The 24,315-nt window shown below is 30.4% G+C and overlaps 2 protein-coding genes across 3 annotated transcripts; one reads left to right on the top strand and one right to left on the bottom strand.

Annotated features, from left to right (window-relative positions):
• On the bottom strand, positions 1-13,509 carry LOC106056178 (17-beta-hydroxysteroid dehydrogenase 14-like). Its single transcript, XM_013212791.2, has 9 exons — positions 13,359-13,509; positions 12,499-12,537; positions 11,778-11,875; positions 8,969-9,035; positions 6,787-6,878; positions 5,874-5,978; positions 5,710-5,777; positions 4,765-4,861; positions 1-3,245 (listed from the first exon to the last, which is right to left on the bottom strand). Exons 1-9 carry the CDS (start codon positions 13,450-13,452, stop codon positions 3,093-3,095), a joined length of 813 nt encoding a protein of 270 aa, XP_013068245.2. The 5' UTR covers positions 13,453-13,509; the 3' UTR covers positions 1-3,092.
• An 80-nt stretch (positions 13,510-13,589) lies between these two features.
• On the top strand, positions 13,590-23,158 carry LOC106056176 (general transcription factor IIH subunit 3-like). 2 transcript variants are annotated; one of them, XM_056006034.1, is made up of 12 exons: positions 13,590-13,767; positions 16,515-16,597; positions 16,881-16,987; positions 17,088-17,218; positions 17,779-17,865; positions 18,503-18,561; positions 19,130-19,204; positions 19,741-19,794; positions 20,363-20,431; positions 21,305-21,440; positions 22,618-22,654; positions 23,059-23,158. In XM_056006034.1, the coding sequence occupies exons 1-12, from the start codon at positions 13,758-13,760 to the stop codon at positions 23,114-23,116; spliced, it is 906 nt and encodes a 301-aa protein (XP_055862009.1). In that variant the 5' UTR covers positions 13,590-13,757; the 3' UTR covers positions 23,117-23,158. The 2 variants fall into 2 exon arrangements, with proteins under 2 accessions (XP_055862009.1, XP_055862008.1); XM_056006033.1 differs by having other exon boundaries at positions 13,600-13,645.
• Positions 23,159-24,315: the final 1,157 nt, after the last annotated feature.

Genomic DNA, 24,315 nt, shown 5'->3' with positions numbered 1-24,315 from the left:
TCAGTGTAAATTTTTGTTTTATTTTGTATTTAATTTAGAAAATAAAATCCAAATGCAAAAAGAGCATACAAAAAAGTCTGGGGCTTTTACATTCAATAGTACATACAAAATTATTTCAAATACTGCAAAAAAAAATGGAATTATCACAAGCTGAGACCCTGAACTTTTTAAAATTAATATTAAAGAAACCAATAATAGAACCATATATTTTTTTTACACCTTTTTATTTTAAACAATTTATTAACTATATCATAAGATAATTGAATCTGCTTGCCATTATTCCAAATTGATTATTCTCTAACCATTTGTTAATTTAAAGAATCTATTTTATTACATCTGAGCCTTATTTTATTACATCTGAGCCTAAGTAATTTATGTATAAAAAAAAATATTGAGAAATGACGGTGATAATTATTTCTAAAATGATTTTAAAATAAAAGAAGTTTTTGGAATTTCCTAGACAACAAAGTTTCCTTTAGATATAAATTTACCTTAGAATGTTTTACAAAAAGGTTTGCAAGTTTCTTACGTAGTTTATAAATATGCTAAACCATTCTTGCAAACAACAAAATTTTAAGAAGTATCAAAATAAAATATATGTATATTACATTGTATTAAGCATACAATTTTTTTACATTGAACCATGACTTACAATATGAAATACAGATATGAGAACAAATACAATGAAAGCACTCGAGTGTCCTTGTATAACAATGAACAGCACAAATGAAAAGTTTTAAGTTTCAAAATACAAATGGAATAAATGTATTTATGTTTGGTAATTATATTAAATAAAATTCAAATTAAAAACACATCTATCACAATAGTTAATAATATGCAATATCCTTTTAATAGTTTAACTTTTTTTTTTCAACAAATACACTGCAAGCACTCTAATTTCATAGCACAACAAAATGTGTACCATAGAAAAAAATCGCTTTAATATGTAATATGAACAACTGGTTGTGGCCCTTTTGTTTATGTAGAAATTCACTGATATAATGAAGAGCTAAACTTTGGGTGGGAGCAAAGAAGAGTCTAAATACTCCATGGAAATGTCTAAACAAAAAACTTTGTATGTACTTCTTAAGTAATTATACAATATTTTAAGAATAGTGGAACATTTTTAATATCTAATTAAAACGTTTCCTCCCTACATTTGAAATGAAATAAAGCTATTGGAGATTACACATTAAAGGTTTGTCACAGTAATCTGCTATTCATTTACATTTAAATTTGTACTTGATTCTACAATGCTAAAAAGTGCAGAAGAAATGTATTGTTTTTTTCATATTCTGGATACACCAAATAGTTGCTTTTTATGGATTTGATTTTATTTTATACCAATCTCAAATGTAAGTGTTTGGTAATTGATGTTTTGAAAATAATGTTTAAATTAAAAATGTTGGGCATATCAACCACAATTTATTATTACTAAAATGCAATATTCTATTCACAGTAACAAATGTTACAAGATCAAAATTCACCATTTTTCCAGCCACATTCAAGAGAACAATTCAATTTTGAAATCCAATTTACAAGAATGTTTTTAGATAAGCTTTTCTACAAATAGAACATTATCTTAAAGAAGAAATTGTTTATCATATTAGAAGGTATTTTAAGTAAAAACATCTAAATGACTTTATTTCTTATGACATTTTAAAAATGCACTAAAGATTAACCAGCACCTTATTATACAAAAGAAAGGTAACTTTAAGATATTTTTAATAGTTTGCCTTAAAAAAAAAAACAATAAAATGTTCAAGGGACATATCACTTCAAATTAAATAGCTAATAACAATATAGTCCACAACATACAAGTTGATTGTCATCTGTGTAAGAGACAAGCCAACAAGAAAAAAAAGGCAATAAATAAAGCCTTTTATACTTCAGATGTAATCTAACAAATAATATGCATTTCAGACAATAGAAGTCTGATTGCAAAGTACACTTTCCCATTTGATTTAGATTTAAACAATAGGGAGTGACCAAGCTTTAAAAACATAAAAATTTTGGATAATGCTTTGAAATAATAACTTGTGGTAGGCAGTGAAAACAAACTACATTTAGTAAATGCAAGTGTACAAATGGAGACAAGTACAAAACATTTCTGATGAATTATTTACAATAGGTCTTAGTTTTTCTGACTAGTAAAATCACATTTGATAATGAGTAGTAAAATATTTGAATATTTTCTCAACTGTGGTTTTATTATAAACATGTACTTAAAGTGTTACATTTAAACGATATTTTTGTAGAGAATTTTTTTTTCTTTTCACTATTTTAAGTGATATTGTATGTGGTTATCAAAAGATATAAAGTTTGATAAAAATGTAAAGTTACTGGATTTCAAAGCTAGAACTTTTGTATCTAGATTTTAATCATATCTCAGAATTGCTAAATATCCTTTGCTGGAGAAAGTAAAATGTTACTTAACAAAATGCATCTTTGTTACATGCTGGTTACAAACAGATGTGAACTATACTTTATCTCTAAAAGAGTAAAAAAAAAAGTGTATACAATAAATGCACTTTAGATGCACAATGGGCTAGGCCTTATATTTCAAAATATAATCCAGTTATCATATAACATGCAATTGGCAAAAAAATCATAGTATAAAGAGTGTATCATTTTGTAACTTGCTCACAAAAGTTTCTAATTTATCTTGTGCTAATAGCACATGGAGATAATACACTTATTTAGGTAACATTATGACTAGTTTAACTAAGCAAACCCTAGGGTTCTTTTTGAAATATAAATATGTACATATATTTTTCAAACATATTTTAACATAATTTGACTTTTATTTCATAACTGCTTGATTGCCTAAGAATTTTTGTGGACAAATTTCACATTGAACAGATGACATTGACAACTAAAAGCATGTAACATAAACTTAACAATTGTTTGAAACATCTTGACATTTACTTTATATTTAATTTAGTCTATTTTAATGGAAATGAGTTACATGAAAAACACTTTAAAAAAATGATTTTGACAATATGAGATTTTAAAAATCTGTTTATACAAACATCTTTAATATAAAAGTAAGAAAGTTGTTATTTATACATAGCACTGAGCTGTAATTAAATCTATTCTTTTAGCGTAGTTTTGTTTTTGTAGCCATAGTCCAGCTCAGCTCCTCCACTGACATTGATATTAATTCCTGTACAAAATGTGGCATCAGCAGCTAGGAACAAGCACACTAAACCACACTCTTCAATAGTGCCAAATCGTCCCAGTAACTAAGAAAATAAGACAAAATATAATTGAGATGTAATTGTTGCCTAAGCCATCCGTGTTGACATGCAGTTTTGTTGCAAGCCTGTGTATGAGTCTGTGTCTGTCTTTTTCACCCTTAAATTAATCCCTAGAGCACATGTACAGTGGTTAAAATAGATCAGTGTGTTAAGGAGTGTCAATGAGGGGGTAGAGACTTAGAAGTCAAGATAGAGACAAGCAGGTTGTCTTTTTTTTTTGTTGGAGATATATAATCTGATATTAAATTCCATATTCAACAGATTATGAAGCAGATAAAATAGTCTTCTGTATAAAAACTATGTAATCTTTAGAATTGAATAGCTTCTTTTTTTTACACGGAAAAGTGTTCGAATTTTTCAGAAATAATAGTAATAATCTGATAAAGTTATAATTTTCAATTGTCTATAACTATTTTATGATAAAATAAATAAGTTTTTTTTTTTATTATTATTGTTTATTATTAAGAGGTCTTGAGACAATGCAGATTTTTAGTTAAGTAATAGTGTACACAGAATTATTAGTCCATTTGAAGTTTTGATAGTGCTCTGATTTCAACATATATGTTTTAAATGTTTTTGGAAAAGACTGAATCAGAATATTATTAAAGCTATCCACAATTATATTTTTAAAAAAGGGTTATAGTTAGGGTTAACTATTTAGATCATGAATAATGCTAACTGTAATTTTTCTAATAAGACTGAAAGATGACTTAAAAAATATGAACTATTTCCATATTTCTATAATTTTATACATAAATAATTATAAGTAAAGTAAAGTAAAGTAACCCATTCAGACCTTGAAATCTATAGGGCAGATGATGTAAAGGTCATCTGTTGCTATCCTCAACAGTTAACGAAGGTGTCGTGTGGCCAGTACAATGACCAACCACTTTTATTTTCCCTAACTAGTCAGGTACCCATTAGAGTTGGGTTGACTCAGAGGCATCCTAAAAAACCTGAAATAAAAAATCCCAGTCTTCACAGAGATTCAAACCTGGGACCTCTCATTTCAGTTGGTCATTATGAGCTCAGTTATTCTTAAAACCATTTTTATATTGTATTTGATGAAAAAAAAATTAATAGAATCAATTTTTAAGCCAAGAACATTTTACTCCAATCCCAGTTGAAAATGTAATCCACTGAGATGAACAATGTTACCATCAAGCAATATAAAGCAAAATTTTTTTTTTTAGTAAACTTTGAAATAGGTTTAACATCCTTTGTTCTCTTTTTTTTTTTTAGATAAATTTTATTGTTGTTAATACAAACAAAATTATGTAAAGGCCAAACACAACTGGTAAACACAGAAAGGATAATCTTTAGAAATAAAATAAAATTTCAGAGCTTTTTAATTAAAGATGTTAATGTTATTTCCAAAATAGATAAATTATGTTTGTGTTTTAATGATGAACAGTCAAATCTAAAAAAGCAAGGTCAACATGCAAAAAAATGTCTGACTAGCTTCGATTTGAATTGATGAACATACAGTTGAAATATCTCTCACCTGAGCATCTTTTCCAGCTTGAATACATTTGTTATAATCTGGAGAAGCTAAGGCTGCCTTTTCCCACAAGGGAGTGAAGATATTTCCAGGAGAAAATCTATCATTAAAACAAAACAGTGCATTGAAACAATTAAGTTTTCTTAAATGAAAAAAAAATATGCAGGGTGGTTAGAGTTACTAAAACTAATGTAACTTTTTTATTTTATTATATAATTTAACATTTGATTTTATTTTAAAAGAAAACAGATCTCCACCAGCAGTGCTAGCAAAGTTACTCCCTGAGAGTAACCCTGCACTGAAAGAGTTAACAACGTTAATGATGAAAACATTGCTCTTAAGCAATGCCTTCCTGCCTTCCCTTGAAAAGGTGTCACCACTGAAAATGTAGGTGAACAAATGAAGGATGCAGCTATTCTAGGACAAGACATATATTGTCACATGATCTGACTAGTTTTAAAACAATTTGTCTGACTTACAACAAGGCAGCCGTGAAGATTTTATATACAAATTATGCACTACACCAATGATTAGTTAATGTTTTGACTTTTTAAATCAAAAGCCTATTAACCTTACAAGACCATTATTATTTGTAACTAACTTCGTAATATCACATATAGCTAATTAAGTAAAGAATGTCATAGATAAGATAATTTCCTATTTCTGAGTATTAACAATTAATAGGGATGTCATTCTACCAGAAAGTGGAACAACTTAGCCAGGGCTTTGTTTAGCAACTGAATGCTTTGATGAATTGTCATATAGCGAGTCCTCTTTACAAAAAATAAGTGTACAGGATGAACTGATAGCTTCCCTTATAATTAAAGCAGTAGGTATTGTTTTTTTTCTTGCTTATGTGATCTGCCTGTCCCCTGATAAATTATGAACATATTTATAAGATTCAATCCCCAGTTTTCAATTGCATTTAACATTTGATCACCCACTTACGAATTGACTCGCACATTGTACTTGGCCTCATCAATAGCCAGAGCTTTAGTCATAGATATAACAGCACCCTGTAACAAAGACAAGATTTATGTTCAATAACATAGTAATAGTCAAAAGCTTAGTTCTGATTGCAATACAATTATAACTCCCATATTTATTCCTACCTTAGAGGCTGCATATGTGACTGCTCCAGGCTGACCTATATAGGCCACCAAGCTACCATTATTTATAATATTCCCTTGCGTCTTTCTTAAATGAGGTATAGCATACTGAAAACAAGCAAAAAAATACTTCCATTTCAAAAATAAAAAAATATAAAAAAACTTACCCAAGGGGAAGAACTCTACATTTACAACATATCTCTTGATACTGTAAGATTTATTTCCCTATTTACTATCAAACAACATTAATTAATTACCACTATCTCAATAACATTACCAGGAAAAAGAAGAAGAGGCAGACAAAGAAAGTGATGAGAGGACAAAATAAAAGAATGGACGGGCCTGCCACTGAAAGAGGTTCTAAACAAGGCAAAAGTCAGGGAGGAATGGAGAAAGACGGTTGACGAGTCTTGCTCGGTGCCCCAATGGTCCAAAAGACTAAACAATGGGTAAAGGTAAGGTAAAATCTCAATAACTAATTAGCATTAATTAATATACAATAAAAGCATAGCCATATAAAAGAGAATCACTTGAAAGACTGTACAAAACAAAATCTGAATTATTTAATACATTAAATCCCAAAACTTGAAGGCTTTAAATTTTTTTTACAACTCTGAGAAAGAGAAAGTGCCTTTTATAGCTATAAACTATGAAACGAACTTCATGATTCCTGTGAGCAAAAACAAATTAAATGATGTCTATTAATAGCATACTTAGTTTAATAAATTTAGACATTTGGAACAGAATAATAATAATAGTTCTTTATTTAATCTATTTTCTTTGATACTAATATCAAATATTTAACATTTTCAATATTTTCATAGAATGCCTGATTGGCTCACATTGGCAAGAGAACCTGTTAGTGCAAAAAGTTTCAGTCCCTGGTCAGAAATGGCGTTGCTCAACTTAGACTTACCTTAGTGGCATGAAAAAATCCTATGACATTGACATCAAGCAGACTTTTAAACTCTTCAGACGAGAAGTCATCAACAGGCTTATGTGGAGGATCTAGACCAAAAGAAACAGATGCTTGACATTAATTAAATCAGATTTTAAGAAAATATTAACTGATAGCTTTAAAAAATATTAATTGTATTAATATAAACCATATCAACTTGTAGAATGTGTGGGATATGCTAATTAAACCTAACAACAAGTAAAGTACCCTTTTCAGATCTTGCGATCTAGCAATTGATAAGGCTAATGATGTAAAGGTCATCTATTTCTATGGCCAATGGATGTCATGTGACCAGCACAATGGCCAACCACTTTATTTTCCCCATCTAATGTCAGGTATCTGTTAGAGTTAGGTGGACTCAGTGGCACCCTTGAAATCCCAGTCTTCACCAAGATTCAAACCTTGGACCCATCAGTTAAAAAGCCAAATGCTTTACCACTTGGCCACTACACCCCTTTTAAATCTCAAATGAAGACCATGAATTTTCCATTGGGATATGGCTCACTTGAGGTTTAATAGCTGAGCGGCAAAACCATATCAAATTAACTCTGTTAAACAAATACATAGGAGGAAATTTTTTAGTGATAGTATCACAAAATTGTTTTTTTCATAAGCAAATAATTTGAAAAGAAATACTCTGTTTAAAAACTTATCTGCGCAAAATAATTACCTTGATTTCTTTTATATAAATAGAATATGCTGACCAACTAATAGGTTGAATAAATATAATAATAAAAAAATAGTAAAAAAAATAAACATTCTTTACGAACAATAAAGATTATTATTATGTTAGAAATGAACGAGTAGTCATTCTCTGGCGCTGCCAGGGTCGAGTTTCGCTAAAGAGAAACAAAATTCATCGTAGTCCCTTTAACAGTTTCCACTGAGGAATTTTCTGGTGATGTGGCAGGTCTGCAGCAGTACCGCCCTCTGACAGGCAACGAAGATGTTCCTAGGAATGTTAAGGGCCTTGAAGGTGTCTGTGAGGTCAGTTGTTATTATCCCCTCGGTTGATATAACAATGGGGTATATTGTTATTTTGGACAATTTCCATAGACGCTTAATCTCAAAGCCTAGGTTCCCATATTTTCTTTGTTTTTTCTATCTTAGTTTTTCTTAAATTATGAGACAGTGGTACGGCGATATCGATAATGGTAGCGTTTTTTTCTTTTTTATCGATGAACAGCAGATCCGGGAGATTGAAATCTACCGTTTTGTCGGTCAGAATAGGCCTATCCCAGTACAGCAGATGTTCAGTAGACTCGAGAACCTCTTGCGGAGAGTATTTATAATAAGGGGGAGTGTCCTTATCGATCAATTTGTACGTCAAAGCCAGGTGTTGGTGTATTAACTTTGCAACTTGGTTATGGCGACACAGGTAGGCCGATTCTGATAGGGCTGGACATCCTGCCATAATGTGTTCAATCGACTCGCCCACATTTCCACATTTTCGGCATTTGTCGACAACATTGAGTTTCAGGATATGCTTCTCGTAATTTTTTGTCCTGATTACTCTGTCCTGTATTGCTGTAACAAAGCCTTCTGTTTCAGGGTAGAGATTACCTGCTTTGAGCCATGTTAAGGAAGCAGCCTTGTCGATGTTGTCCCCATGTAATGAAGCCGGAAATTTTCCGTGGATTGTTTTTTCTTCCCATTGGCGAATCTCATGCCCTACGTCGTCCAAACCGATATTGACATCAGCATTGTGTAGGTTCAGTTATTATTATTATTATTATTATTATTATTATTATTATATTCTCTAAAAGATGCTATTCTGTAAACCTTCAAAATGTTAATAAAAATTTATTAATACAAAGAAAGAATTTTTGTTTTTTTTTTCATTTTCATTGCATATTTGACTGTTTCACTTGTATGCATTGTAGCTTTATTAATGAAATGTTTATTATTAATTAAACTTTATGAAATTAAAATTAGTGGTGGAAAATATACTAGCAAGATTTTTCCCTCTATCTTGAACAAAAAGATGTAAATTTAAGAAAAAAAATGGATGTTCTTAAATCTTATTGTTGTTCTAACAGCTTATGGAAGTCAAATTTGTTTTAAAATTATCGGCATTTTTTTTTTAATTAGACTATCAAAATCTCAAAAAAGATGATAAAATCATATGTTTATTACTTACGCACTCCTGCATTGTTTACTAAGCAATCCAATTTTCCAAATGTTTCAACAGTAAAGTCTATTAATTTCTATGAAGGAAAAAAAAAAATTTTTTTAGCATAGTCTTAAGAAATGTTATTGGGTTGCAGATATAATTTAAGAATTTGAAATGTTATTATGAGGTCAAATAAAAACATTCTTGACACTATGTTTTTTTATGTGGTTAAATTCTTTTTTTAAACTTTTTTTAAAAACTTTCCTTATTATATATATAAGATAAGGATCTAACTGAGCAATACATATTATAACTCAAGAAATGATCTATTTATCAAGATAAGTCAAGGGTAGAAAATTTGGAATCTCCTCTTCACCATCAAAATGCAATTTATTTCTTAGTACATTTCCAGCCTCCAGCGTGATGGTCGAATGGTTAAGCGCTTGTCTTCTGAACCCGTCTTGGGTTCGAATCCCAATGAAGACTGGGATTTTGAATTTCGGGATTTTTAGGGCACCCCTGAGTCCACCCAACTCTAATGGGTACCTGACTTTAGCTGGGGAAAGTAAAGGCAGTTAGTTATTGTGCTGGCCACATAACACCCTTCTTGTTAACCATTGGCCAAAGAAACAGATGACCTTAACATCATCTGCCCCATAGATCGCAAGGTCTGAAGGGGACACTTTTACTTTACTTTTCCAGCTTCAACAAGGAAAACAAACGTGTGTCTCTTTTTAGTATAAATATTGAGAATGATAATTATTAATGAAAGCCTGACAATAATCAGTGAGGCTCTGCTGCTTTTTAAGTTCTATATGATCCATCTAAGTTTCTTAAACATTTTATATGCCCTCCTTCAGTCACAAAGCGACTATGGATCATCTCATAGAAATAAGATGAATGCCTGGGAATTAGCTGTGGTCGGAACAATGTCGCCCACACATCAGTTCCCCCCATCTCCACGCAGCTAATGTATGCTCCTAATTTTTCCTCAGGGTTGACTCCTGAAGCCTTTCCCATGATTGGGTATAGCTTCAAGGCAGCAAAGGTTAGAATTCAGAGTTTTCCTTCTCCTAGGTGGGTAGTCAGTCATGGCTAAGGAGCTCTCCTGCCCAAAGCTTGCTGGTTTAGCCGCCAGTTACTCGCCTTTGCCCCCTTCTCCAATTAATGAGACAATTCCGCCAAACTCAATATCTGAACCACATGTGAAGGCCAAGAGTTGGTGGTCATTGTTGAATGTAAGCACTCCATTACCTATAAATTGCTTCCTAATGGCATGTGTCTCAATTACCTCTGACATCCAGTTCTCTAACATAGCTATTAATATTTGCATATGAAAGACTTAGAAAATGGAAGAAGGAAAACTACTTCCTTCCCATATTTATCTTTAAAACTTGTCAATATCAACATAAAATTGCACTCATTTATCTTTAAGATAAAAAAGTGTAGTAGAGGTCAACAACAGGGACGCTTTATAATTTATCATATTTATCTATTTACAACATACACTGCAGAAATAGTAGGTGCATGTGTCACTGACATCATTTTTATAGTTATCTCTGTGTCCCAATTTTATTGTTCACAACTCTTTGATAAGAAATATATAGGCTTAGGAGTGTATGTAAAGAAATAACCTTGACTTCTTTTATATTAAGAGAATACCTGACCTATAAAAAGATTGAAAGCATATAATTATGCCACAAATGATTAATTAGATTATGATTTTTTCTAATCTGATCAAACCAGCAATGGATATTATTCTGTCTGCATACAGCACTACCATATCTTTTTTTTTTACTATGTATTAAGAGGAGGAAATATGCGTTAATCTTGAAAAAATGCAATACAATTAATTAATATGCCTTGCATGTGTTATTAAACCCAACTAAAACAATAATTAATAGTTTCTTTTAAAAAAATATTAATTCCTGATACTTGAAAATCCAATAAATAAAATGGGCACATTACGTCATAACAAAGGGACACAAATGAAGAGGAATACTTTCACTTTTTATTTTTAGCATTTACATTTTAAAGTAACTTTTTTTTTTAAATATTGCTCTCAAATTTAATTAATACTTAATCTAATTCTTATTATCAAAGTACCACCTCCATTGTGTAATATTTCCTTTATTTATACTAATTGTGCTTAAAATAAATATACTTTGTAAATGTTTTTTTTTTTTTAGATTTTTCTAAAAAATGTGTAAGGAATCGAAATGATTACTTTTCATTAGCATATAGGAAATTAGTTACTACTACAATTAATGGACAAGTATTCAGCAACCAATTTGGAGTTTTTGAGCACAAACATTAAAGCATACATTTTTATTCAGGATATAGACCCCAGTCTATCAATTAGTAGGTGTTGGTAGAGGTAAGCAAAGACACATAACTTTCTTGCAAACCTTGACAAACTTAAATTCACTCAACCTTTAAAAAGTTAGCATATGAAAAGAATTGTTTTTTTTTTTTTTAAGGAATACATTTTTATCATGGCAATATCTTAGAAAAAATTAACTGAAAAAAAAATGGATCTGAATTTGTTTATGTTAGAGACTGTAAAAAAACTACTGAGGCTTAAATTAATTTGTACTGTAACAAAAGACAGAAGTCAGGCAGACAATTGAAATGTTGAAAAAACTACAATGACCTCAAAAGTTAGCATAGTAGATAAAAAAAAAAGATGCAGGTAATTTAAAATAATAAGAATGGATGAGAATTCTCTTTGACAAAACAGGTAAAAAAAACCAGATGAATATAAAGGGAACTATTTGATGGCAACTCCATGGTAAACCAGAGTCATTGAAAGGTCACCAAAATAGTTTCTACTCACCTTTACTTGCTCTTCATTACTGACATCACAAACAATAAATTTACACTCTCCTGGCCCTTCAGCATTGAGACTAGTCTCAACAGATAAGCCATCTTTCTCTGAAATAAATAAAACAATTTTATTAAAAACTTTAATTTATAAAGTATAAAATAATAAGATAATTGGCATCTCTTATAAAAAAGATGTATTATTATTATTATAGCTTTTATATAGCGCTACTTTCATGCTTATAGCATGCTCAGAGCGATTTTGGTCCAATCTCTTTTGTGGACCAGTGGGGGGAGGGGGTATCTAGGAGTTGGTTTTCCATGCTGCATTTAGGCGCTCAGTAAACACGACTCTGCCCGAGTCGGGTGTCGAACCTCGAACCGCCTTCTAGGTAGCCAAGCCAAGCCAAGTGCAAGTGCACTTAGCCTCTCGACCATGCTTCCCAATGTATTGACAGAAAGAAATAACAACATGAAGAAGGCACTACCACTCTTTACTATACATACTTTATCTCATCTTAAAACTTTCTCAGTAGAAATAGATGAATAGGTAAATCACTAATAAGGCCTAAATATATTGCATATTTGGACATTGCATAGGGCCTACATTGTTATTAATGTTTTAATTGGATAGAAATTTAGAAATAAGAAGGCCTAGTCATTTCCAATTTATGGAATTTTGAAGTCTTGTTTCATAAAAAGAACATTTGAAATTAATTTGAATGTTTACTCACCATTGAGGTCACAAAATACAACTTTTGAACCATTTTCAACTGTAGGAGAAATCAATGTTAAAGTATTTATAAACAGCATAAATTTATTCCATCTAACCAACTAAAAGGTTGAGAACTTTTGGGGGGTGGAGATTTTATAAAGCTCTAACCCAAACCTCCAATTATAATAAAACAACAGCAAGAGAGGCCTAGATTAAATTTAGAGTATTTAGAGCAGCACTTCTCAACTTTTTATTTGTGATCCCCCCTCCCAGATCTATGTTAATGGCATATATATATATATTCTTAAAATATAATAGAAACCTGATTCTGAGTAACTAGATATTTTAATATCTAGTTACGTAAACTATCTATATTATATAATACCCTATACTATACTAGAGCCTAGACTATATAACTATATAGTTACTCTGACTCTGATCTAGATACTCTCTTAGTCTCTATAATAATTTTTTTTATATTTATATAGATAAATGTCTCAGTCTGATGATATATTATATATCTGGACTCTATATATATAGAATACTCTAGATTTCTAGATCTAAATCTATACTACTAAATACTATAAACTATAATTATATTATAGACCTAACAGTAATAGATAGACTATCACTGGTCTCAGTGTGATGAGTGTGTAGCCATTGTAGGAAGTAGAAGTCAATTATATAATAAATAATATAATGATATTAATTATTATGATAATCATGGTCATGTGCAATATGAATATAATAATAATATTTCAATATACGTAATCTGCTAATCATATATCACATTATAATTATAGACATAGTCATAGACTATTCTTTTTTTGAAGTAACGTCTGTATTATATAATTAGATACGATATAAAATCAGTTTTACCAAAAGTTTTTACGGCACCCAATCCAATTCCAGAGGCTCCTCCCGTCACAATTACAACTTTATCTTTGTATCTTAAAGAACAAGTTGACGGCATTCTCCTCTACGAGCAGTCAATCATGTGATCGATTTAGCATGAGGCCTAGCACCTATATATAAACTTGTGTTTATGTTTACTTTCGTTTCGTTACTTTGTTGACCTAGATTCAAATTTAGATCTAGATTTTAATTAATGTTTTGATTGTGCTCTATAAACAATATGGAGACATGCTGTGTAGTTATCATAAATGGTAAAACGGTTGGATCTAGATTAGAAATCTAAATCAAGTTACAAAATTACATTTCCATAGTAGAAAAAATAAACTAGATTACAATATATATTAGATATATATCTAATATAAAATGTCATCAGGTAATAGAGTCTAGATCTTGTATTCGTGGTACATATTTTATTTGATTTACGATGTTGCTTTTTTGCCGAGCCGAGGCTTCAGACTCGGACTCAGAGATGTTTATATTTTAATAATTTTATAATATTAATGACTCTAGATCTAATCACAATCATGATTTAGATCTAGATCTATAATGTTATGTAAATGAAAATTATTTTTTTAAAGTACTGGAGAACGCTTTGCTTTATTAAAATTTTGAATCGTTTATTTATAATTTAAATGGTCATGGATTGGAGTCTTCTATTCTAAGCGTCTCTATCTATTGAATTCTATTCAGTCTATTGTGAGTATTGTCACTCATTCTAGCACCTCTAACATGTTGCATTTCCTGTCTAATTACTAATTAGACTCTAATTCTACCTACTCTTTGGTTACTATTAAATTAAATTATTGTTAAATATAGATCAATATAGTAACAATTAAACAATCTTTTTGACTTCAGTTCAATTTAAAACATAAGGAAAGAAACCATATGTTTCCCCATCTTTTTACAAGACTCCTTCAGTTGTAGAATGACTATGGTTCACCTCACACACTTCCTCATGTGGCTGTGGAGCCCTATTTAGGAGAGACACTCCCGTCCACAAATATCACAGGCTTTTGCTTCGGTGGTAGAGGAGCTGGCCATTTTTCATATATTGTACATTTTTCTTCCTGAGCTGAGACCCATGTTCTTTCACTGTCCGTAGCTTTCTTGGTCAATGTCTCTCTCCATCTGGTGCAGTCTAGAGCTATGTATTCCCAATGGTCAGTATTGATGTTCACTGATTTGGGGTTTTATTGCATCTATGTAACTGAGGTGGGAGTGCCCAGTTTTTCTTGAGCCAGTCGCGAGTTGTCCATAGAGGATGACATTCAAGATGTGATTGTCCTCCATCCGGCGAACATGTCCAAGCCAGCGTAAGCGGTGTTGTCTGAGGGCTGTAAATATGCTGGGAATACCTGTTCGCACTAGGATCTCAGTATTGCACACTTTTTTTTTCAAGATCCTACGGAGACATAGCAAATGGAATGAGTTTAGTTTTCTCTCTTGCTTTGCTTAGGTGGTCCATGATTCACTGCCTTACAGTAGTGTACTTATAATGCATGCCTTGTAGACTTCTACTTTGGTCACTGTAGTGAGCTTCTGGTTTTCCAAACTCTTGGCCTGAGCCTAGCAAAGGTCGAGGCAGCCTTCCCTATGCGTTTTTTTATCTCCTCTTCTAGAGACAAGTCACCTTGAATTGTGGATCCCAGATAGTAAAATTCATTTACGGCGTCCAGCTTGTTATCGTCCATGAGGATGGAGGGTGGTGCTGTAGCAGGTGGTCCCATAACTTTTATTTTCTTCATGCTAATAGTTAAGCCATATTCTTTACAGGCCTGAGAGAAGCGGAACATTAGTGACTGAAGTTTCTCTTGTGTGTGTGCCACTACCGCTGTGTCATCCGTGAATAACATATTATATCTCTTACGAGGGTGTTTCTGATTTTAGTTTTGGCCCTCAGTCTGGCAATGTTTAGGAGTTTGCCATCAAATCTGGAATGGTGATAGATGCCTTTGGTGGATTTGTCAAACGCGTTGTGGATTAGCAGTGAAAATAGTATTCCAAAGAGGGTTGGGGCCAGGATACATCCTTGTTTAACTCCACTGTTTATACTGATACTGAAACTTTCAGAGCTGGCACCGTTGAATTACAAGACTACTATACCAATTTCATGTGAATTATTTACCATTAGGCTTAAAAATAGCACTAAGTCACGGTCCACTGCCCTTCTTCTGGAGAAATAGAACGATGGAAATTTCCATACATGTCAACTTCAAACTAAAGCTGATCTGTATTGTATAGCAAAAATATAAAACTAAATGTGTCTGATGTTTAAACAAATAGAGCCAGCATGCAACCTCTATATTTATATAGTATTAATTAGCTTTTAAGAAATCTGAAGAAAAAAATAATAGAAGATAAATATGTGGAGATATCTTTGGTGAATATGTCTCCAAATATGTATCATATGTGATCAGTTACTGTAAGTCTGACTATATATCGAGGAGATCTTTAGAATTAGTTTAATTACTGATAATATATATATATATATATATATATATATATATATATATATATATATATATATATATATATATATATATTATATATTAGATTAGAATGTAGATCTATCATATCATCTAGAGTAGTAAATCTTTAAATTTACTTTTTACTAAAATAACTTCAGACAGACCTAGATCTAGACTATATATATACTACTTTATATAATAGTGTAGTCAATATATATTTTTTTTAGTGAGAATAGGATCTAGATATACATCTAGTTGTGCTTTGATTTACTAGAGCTAGAATCTAGGATACTACTATCTACTTTTGTCTAAAAGTAGATAGGGATAGGATACAAATCTAAATAGTCTAGATAAAATTTAAAAAAATAAATTTAGATCTAGATATCTAGTAATCTAGTTGACTTTGATATAGGATCTAGATATTTATATAATAATAACATATCTATCTTTAGTGATCTACTTAGACTTTTAATCTAAATAGAAATAAAATAACATCTTGTCTGGGTTTATAAGATGTTTTGTATGTGCTCAAGAATGGTACGAATTTAGATTTAATTTAAGTTTCATTTTGTTTTTGTTATCCTAACTGTTATATATATATATATCATTTTTATGTGTATAGTAATAAATGAAGATTTTTTTATTTCTCCAGATAAACTTTGCAGTAGTTTATTGGTTATTATATTAGACACCAATCCCATATGGTGGGGGAAAAAAAGGCTTTCAGGAGAGAAGGTATGGTGATTGACTTAAACTTAAAACTTCAATACTTTTGTCTTCTACCAAAAAAAAATTGATCTTGATCTAAATTTGCTCCGGTAGAAGTTATGGTCTAATATTCTCTAAGGGAAATCTTAAGTGTATCTTTGTGTGAAAAATGTAGAATTTAAACAAATGTTTAAACAGGCAGTCTTATAAAATGCATTTTCAGCTATAAAATGCTTATAAGAGCAAAACTTAACAAAAACAAATTATCATTGTTTTGTTTTTTTTTTTTTTGTTTTCATAAACTTTTCAGTTGAACTTGACCCATTGTGTGGACAGCGTGGCTGTACTAGCCAACTCTCACCTCATGTTAAATCATAAAAATAAACTTGCAGTCATAGCGGCACACACAGATCACAGGTAATTTTTTTTAACAGTGTATTTAAAACATTTTCTTTGTGCTATTTATTCTAGTAATATAAAGATTATTTTTCTATTTCTTATTTTTTTATTTTTAAAGTGTGTTTCTGTATCCACGACCTCCATCTGAACACACTTCACCTCCCAAAGCACCATTAGATGGACAGTTTGAAGTTTTCAACCAAGTGGAGAATCAGCTGCGATCAGAAATAAAAAAATTAATTGCATCTGGTTAGTTGTTGTTTTTTTCAAGCTGTATATTTTGTTATCATAGAATTTACTCAATGTATTTAATTTTTCAAAATTTTATGAATTCCAATATCTCCAATTAAATTGATGCCAATATGTTCAAAAAAATTGTTAGTAGAAGTCCCACATCAGCAAGAGCAAGAGAAACCATACATTGTTATAACAACTGAGGGGATAGTGATAACTGTCCTCACAGATACCTTCAAGGCCCTTAACATTCCTAAAAAGATTCTCTTGTCTTTCAGAGGGCGGGTCTGCTGTAGACACTGATAAAGAGACTACAATGAATTTTTGTTTCTCTTTAGCAAAACCTAACCCTGGCAGTTCCAGGGTGACATAATAATAATAATAATCTTTATTATCCATTAGGAAATTTGTTTTACAATTGTGCATTACAAAAAACAGTACAGGATTAGAATAAACATTTGTACAATAGCGCACAAGATGAACTTTAGACCTAGATTTAGCATGTGATATTTTATCTGTAAGAATCCTTCTGGACCACTGATAGATAGATTTACATATATATTTTTAATCTGCAGATAAGCAAAAACTTGATGAAATGTTTGAGCCTGTGGAGCTTCCTTCTGATTCCTTAGTTGCTGGGGCCATGTGTAAAGCACTATGTTGTATCCTTTGTGTATATGCATACTAGGAATTCAGAGCAGATTTATATATAAAACATAACATTCAATGAACGCAAACATGTTTTAATTCTATAAAAAATAACTTAAGATTTTTAACTCAATAATGGCAGAGACTTAGGAAATGTGTTAATTGAGAAAAAAAATTGATTCATTATAGAAATTGATAAAGCCCATCCTACAGATTCTGGGTTTCATTTATTTTCATAAACCCATTTTATTTTCATTGATATTACAAAGTGTGTGCCTATATTACCAACTTTTTAAAATGTTTAATTAACTTTGAATATAATAATACATCTAGTTCTTTTTTTTAAAGGAAGATATGCAATGGATAATATTTATCTTGTTACAAGTGTCCAATTGATCTAGTTACAGGTGTGCTGTTAACCAGCTGTGTTCTTCCCAAAGTTTGTAAAACTATCTACTTCTACTTTTTTTGCCATCAGTGGCAAGTGAATCAATTTCAAAGCTGTAATCTGAAATATTTAATGTCTTTTATCTGTTGTAGTTTCCCCCCTGGTCTTTGATCTTGGCCTTTCTATAATTGCCACTAATCAGTTGATTTTTATTATTACATAAATGTATGATAGTGGTTGCTTTTCCTTTATAATTGATACAGATATACACAGACTTGGAAAAGAGTGCCCTATTGGAGAAACCTTAACCTCTAGAATCTTGGTAACATCTTTCTATTATACACACACATATATATATATATTTATTTACAAACACATTTATATAACAACAAGAAATGATTAGCATTTCCTTTGAGAGTTTTTTGGTTTATGGGGCAGATTCTCAATATTTGTTTCTCTGCCACTTTAAGTTGCTTACTGTTACATGCATTTTTTTTTCTCAGAGATAATCAGGCTTTTATAAGAGATTTGATTAGATACATTATATCCTCTCCTAAATTACTTATATGAACTTTAAATAAACTTTTTTCATAGTTTCTCAATATGAAGTATATAAAAAAAATTATGTATGTGAAGAATATTATTTTAATATATTTAATTCCAATTGGGATATGTACAAAGACTCATTAACTAGAGAAAATAAAACCAAATTAGGAGTAGTCTTTTGTTAAGTCGAAAATTGTCTTCATTTTGTTTTGTTTTTTAATTTCTCCTCCACCATCTCTCTAACACAAATATATTAGTCAAATTAGTTTAAATAAATTTATTTCCTACTACATTCAGCACCTAAACAATTTTCTTGCAATGAATACTTTTGATTTTATATTTAGATAATAAAAGGCTCAGAGGATTGTCCATCGCAATACATGAACTTTATGAATGCAGTTTTTACAGCTCAAAAGCAGGTTACTATCAGTTGTTATAGAATTTTTATTTACTTATTACTAAAAAGAAAATCTCATTTATGTTTGGAATGATAGGATAAGCTGCTAACTTAAATATTGAGTATACATTGCTTGCTTTCTTGAAAAAAGTTTTTATCATTTCTTACTTGCAAAAATAATTATGAAACTGATCAATAAAAAAAAATGGCTTCTTTTTAATTGGTTAAGTCATCACCATTGCCCATGAAAAATATATTATTATCTACTCAAAAACACTTAGATTGCCATCAAACTTATTATTTTGATAAAGGAAGAAGGGACTAATCATCTTTGCTAATACTTAGCAGTATTTTGTTAACATCTATTAAATATTGAAAAGCAAGCATATACTCTTGAAATTCACAGTTGTTCAAAAACAAAAGTAAGGAAATAATGTTTTAAAAGCCTTTGTGGCCAGAGCATGCAGTAGCGCAATCTTTTCTTTATATGTATATTAAGTATCTCACATCTCAGGAATTATGTTGAAAATTTACTTCCATGTGTCATCTATTCACCAGAATATCATTATAGATGCTTGTGTTCTAGATGCTGATTCAGGTCTCTTACAGCAGGTAAACCTTATCTTTCATTCAAGTTATCTTGGTACATTCCTGTATACCTTAACTCATAATTTATTTTTGACTGTTTATTTTATACCTTAACTCTATCTCTACGTAATTATTTTCCATCTTCAGAAGGAATTATTAATTTTTCCCATTTGTATTTCACTAGCCTGTTAGGGTTAAACTTCAATAACGGTTTTCTCTTAATCAGAAAATGTTATAATTGGTATATATAAATGTACGCCCTTTTTATATAACACAAATTAAAGTTAACAAACCCAAAAATTAGTTAATGTAATGGGATCAAATCAACATGGTATCGTCAATCAGGAGAGAGTTAACTCATAATTTATTTTAGATTATTTTGGTGTATGCCTTAACTTTTTAGCTATAATTTATATGAGATTGTTTATTTTATACCTTAACTCTAGTAAATTTATTTTAGATTGTTTATTACATCATGTAAATTTAATTGGGATCATTGATACAAATGTCTTGAAATTAATTACTAGATGTAATAAATTTTAAGTAAATTAAGAGAAAAAAGATATTTTTTTTACCATTAATTTTTTTTTAGGCCTGTGATATTACTGGTGGTACTTACCTGAAAATTCCTCAACCACTTGGGCTTTTACAGTATCTTACAGTAAGACTTGCAATTTAGTTATAAAGTAGTTAACTAGAAATGCACATCATGATTCAGACATTTTAATATTGTTTTATTTATTTTTTTTACATGAAAAAAAAAAATTAAAAAATTTAAGCATATGCGCTTGGCTAAATAGTAAACTTCATGGAGAGAGAAATAAGCTTGTGATTCATCATTTTGCTGATCATATGTTAACTTGTTGGTCTAAAATAGTTAAACTTTATTTGCAATAAAGGTTTTAAAGGATTCTTTTTTTCTTCTATTTAGATAAATGATGGCTTTAGTAAACTTCTCAGTTAGGCAATATTCAAGAGTTTGCCATCAAATCTTAAGCCTTTGGTAGATTCGTCAAACGCGTGGTGGATTAGCAGTGAAAAGAGTATTTCGAAGAGATGTGGGGCTAGAATTTTGACCAAATGTTTTAAATAATTCTTTTAGTCCAGTTAAATTTTTAAAAGATGTACCAAATCTCAGAATCAGTTTTGACTCTAAATGAATCAACTCCATTTATTCAACAAATATAACTATTAGCCTCTCTACTTGTAAGTCTAAAATGAAAAAGTAATGCTTAGTGTCCCTTCAGACCTTGCAATCCATGGAGTAGATCTTATCTGTTTCTATAGCCATCAGTAACAACTATCTTGTTTACATGCCCCAAAATATGTCAAATACTCATTGAAGTTGGGTGGACCCTGGGAAGTCCTAAAATACCATAGTTCCGAATACCAGAAATCAAACTTTATCCATCTGTTGTACATAAAAACTATGGCTCTACCACTAACAATAATTGCAATTTTTTAATATTTATTTTTATTTTAGCTAAATTTTCAGCTTCTTCAAAAAAAGCTTTTGTATTTATATCTATTCCAGTGGGTTTTCCTGCCAGACTTTGAGATGAGGTCAAAAATGACCCTGCCACCTCGTGCTCAAGTAGATTACAGAGCTGCTTGTTTTTGTCATCGAAATCTCATAGACATAGGATACGTCTGCTCTGTTTGTCTTTCTAGTAAGGATTTTTCTAAGACTTATAAAGATAGAATGTATGATACAGACTACATCTTAATAGCTTAAAAATAAAATATCCTTAAATATCAAATGTGACAATGACTTACACCATACAGATTAACACTAAAGTTGACAATAAGAAGTTACAATGATTAGATTCTTTGTATGATAAATAACGATAAGACTAACAAGAAAACTCCTGACTGGTTTACTTACATTGAATTATGACCATCATTCAGAACATAGAAAAATTTGATCAAATTATATATATATATATATAGTGTTTGCTTAAATATTTGTTATGTACATTATGTCAGTTTATATGTTTTCTAGAGCTTAGTTTGAACAATCTACATTTTATATCAAACAAAACATAATTATTATTATTTTGAGTAGTGCTCACCCCTTGATGTCACCATACTCTTAAAATGTATTCACACCACTTCAATGTTTAACCAAAGAAGATATATTTCAAATTATTGCAACCCAAACCAATATTTATAGATGGCCTGAACACTGACCTGCAACATCACAACCTGTGGGCTGTGGGCTTTTTGGCACATCATTGGTCTGTGTGTCGTGGCAACCAACTATTGGTCTCCACTGCCCACATATTGTCTCAGGTCAGTGTTGAGGCCTTCTATAATAAATGGTCGCGGTGCAGCTTATTTGTGAAATGTATACATTATGTCAGAAGTACACTCTATTAAAATCACATTTACAACATTACGAAAATAAAGACTATTTCAAAAAATCATTTTAAAAACTAGTCACATTTGTCCATTGGATATTTTGATGGTATTCTCCTTTTACAATTCACACAATACAACTTTTCTCATAGTATTTTAAGATGAAGGTCATTTTGAAAACTTTACGTAGCTCTTGGTTTAAAAGATTTATAGTTTAAAAACAATTTATCATCTTTTGCCACCTTACAGCAGTCATTAAAAGTGGGATACTTTTGTCTTGGGTTATATGAGTCTCTATATCATAATACAAAAATAGAAACATTTTAAAGGGCTGAGGATTTTTTTTTTGTTTTTATCAAAAGCCTTTAATCATTACAAATATTTTTTGTAGAATATCTGTTAAGAAAGGATATTCTTTTTTAAGTAACATATTTCAAAGACAGAATACACTTCATTGTTTTATTTACTTGTCAAATGTTTTGTTTTCAGTTTATTGTACATTCAGTCCTATTTGTTCAACCTGTCAGTAAGTACACATTAACATAATCATATCCTTGTAAGACATAGTGATTCTTATGTTGTTGGCTTATTTTTCTTTTTGGACAAATGTCCTAAATTGTATAGTCTTGAGGGTATTTAGGAATTATTTTTTTCTGGTGCTAGTAGTATGCTTTCTACACTGTCAGTAGCTACATTTCTCATTCTCCTCACCTCAAAAAGATTTTGTCTGGTCATTTTTTATATATTTTTTATATATTAATATTATATTTTGTTCATTACTTCATTGTACTTTTTTATATTATTTGTAAATTATATTTGTAATTGTTTTATTATGTGTCAATAAAAAAATGAGATTTTTTTTTCTTCACTAAGAGTAGGCTACTTTCAAAACTTCTTAGCACTAATATGTTCATATTTCTATATTTGCAGGACAACTTTCAAAATACTTGGACCTCAAAAATTGATGAAGAAGAAGAAAAAAATTTAGCCATATTTTTGTTATTTTACATTAAAACATTTTTTTTAATGATTCTGGTCTGATTTTTTTATTTGTACTGTATACAATAATATCATGTTAGAGAATTACTTGTGATGATTTTTTTTTTATTTAAATATCTTCCTTAAAGAGTCTGAGCAGGTAGAGCACAATGTTACATGTTTATTTTAGTTTGTAAAAATTGTATCTGGCCAGCAGAGTGACCAATACATTTTACTTTATCCATCAGTTTTAGCCACTCATATTCTTGATGGCCAGGATTTAAACCTAGAACATTCAACTTTACTTTTTGCTTTTAAGACCATTGTGAAAGTGAAAAGGCCTTTGGATTCTTAGTGGCCACATTATCTAGTATTTATGCATAATCTCTTAGATCAAAAAAACATTTTTAGATGATTATGATGTATAATTTGTGTAAGTTGGATTTTAAAAGTTTCAAACTCATTTAATATATACCAACTAAATGATTATTAACTGAATTCATTTCTTGGGCTTTACCATACATTACAATATAACCTTTTTAGACCTTGTGATCTTTATGGCAGATGATGTAAAGGTCATCTGTTTCTTTCGCCAATGGTTAATGAGAGCATCATGTGGCCAGCACAACAACCAATCACATTAACTTGACTCAACTTATGTCAGGTACCCATTGGGTGGATTTAAAACCCTGAGGCTTAAAATCCATCCTTCACTTATGTTTGAACCCAAGACCCTCTCGGCTCAAAACCACTCCACACCAAGTCTCCATTTTATCATGTCACCTCCATTGAATTTTTTTTTTTTTACATTACATAATCATCTAAATAAAATGTAGAGGTCTTATTATTTTTTTTTTACTTTTTATGTACAAGGAAGGAATAAAATAATTGCACAATTGAAAGATTTCTTAGACGAAACAACAAAATTATGTATGAGTAATTTTTAATAATACGTTAGCTTATTGTTTTACTTTTATGGAGCATAAGCATAGTGTTTAAATATAGAATATACTTTTACTAAGATAATGAAGTTTACTTTTGATTTGATATATATATATATATATCTTTTTTAGAAAAAATTCTTCAAAAATATTGTCAATGAAGACATTGCCTTAGAATTACAAGAAGTAATGAATAACTACATTAGTTCTGTCGATTTTGTGAAAGCAACAGTTTGTTGGTTTTTAACTGTTAATTGTTTCAAAACTT

This window comes from Biomphalaria glabrata, chromosome 12 (assembly GCF_947242115.1).
Source record: "Biomphalaria glabrata chromosome 12, xgBioGlab47.1, whole genome shotgun sequence".
Classification (NCBI taxonomy): Eukaryota; Metazoa; Mollusca; class Gastropoda; family Planorbidae; genus Biomphalaria; species Biomphalaria glabrata.
The sequence above is the reverse complement of the archived record's forward strand: the minus strand, read 5'-3'. Positions and strand labels throughout refer to the sequence as shown.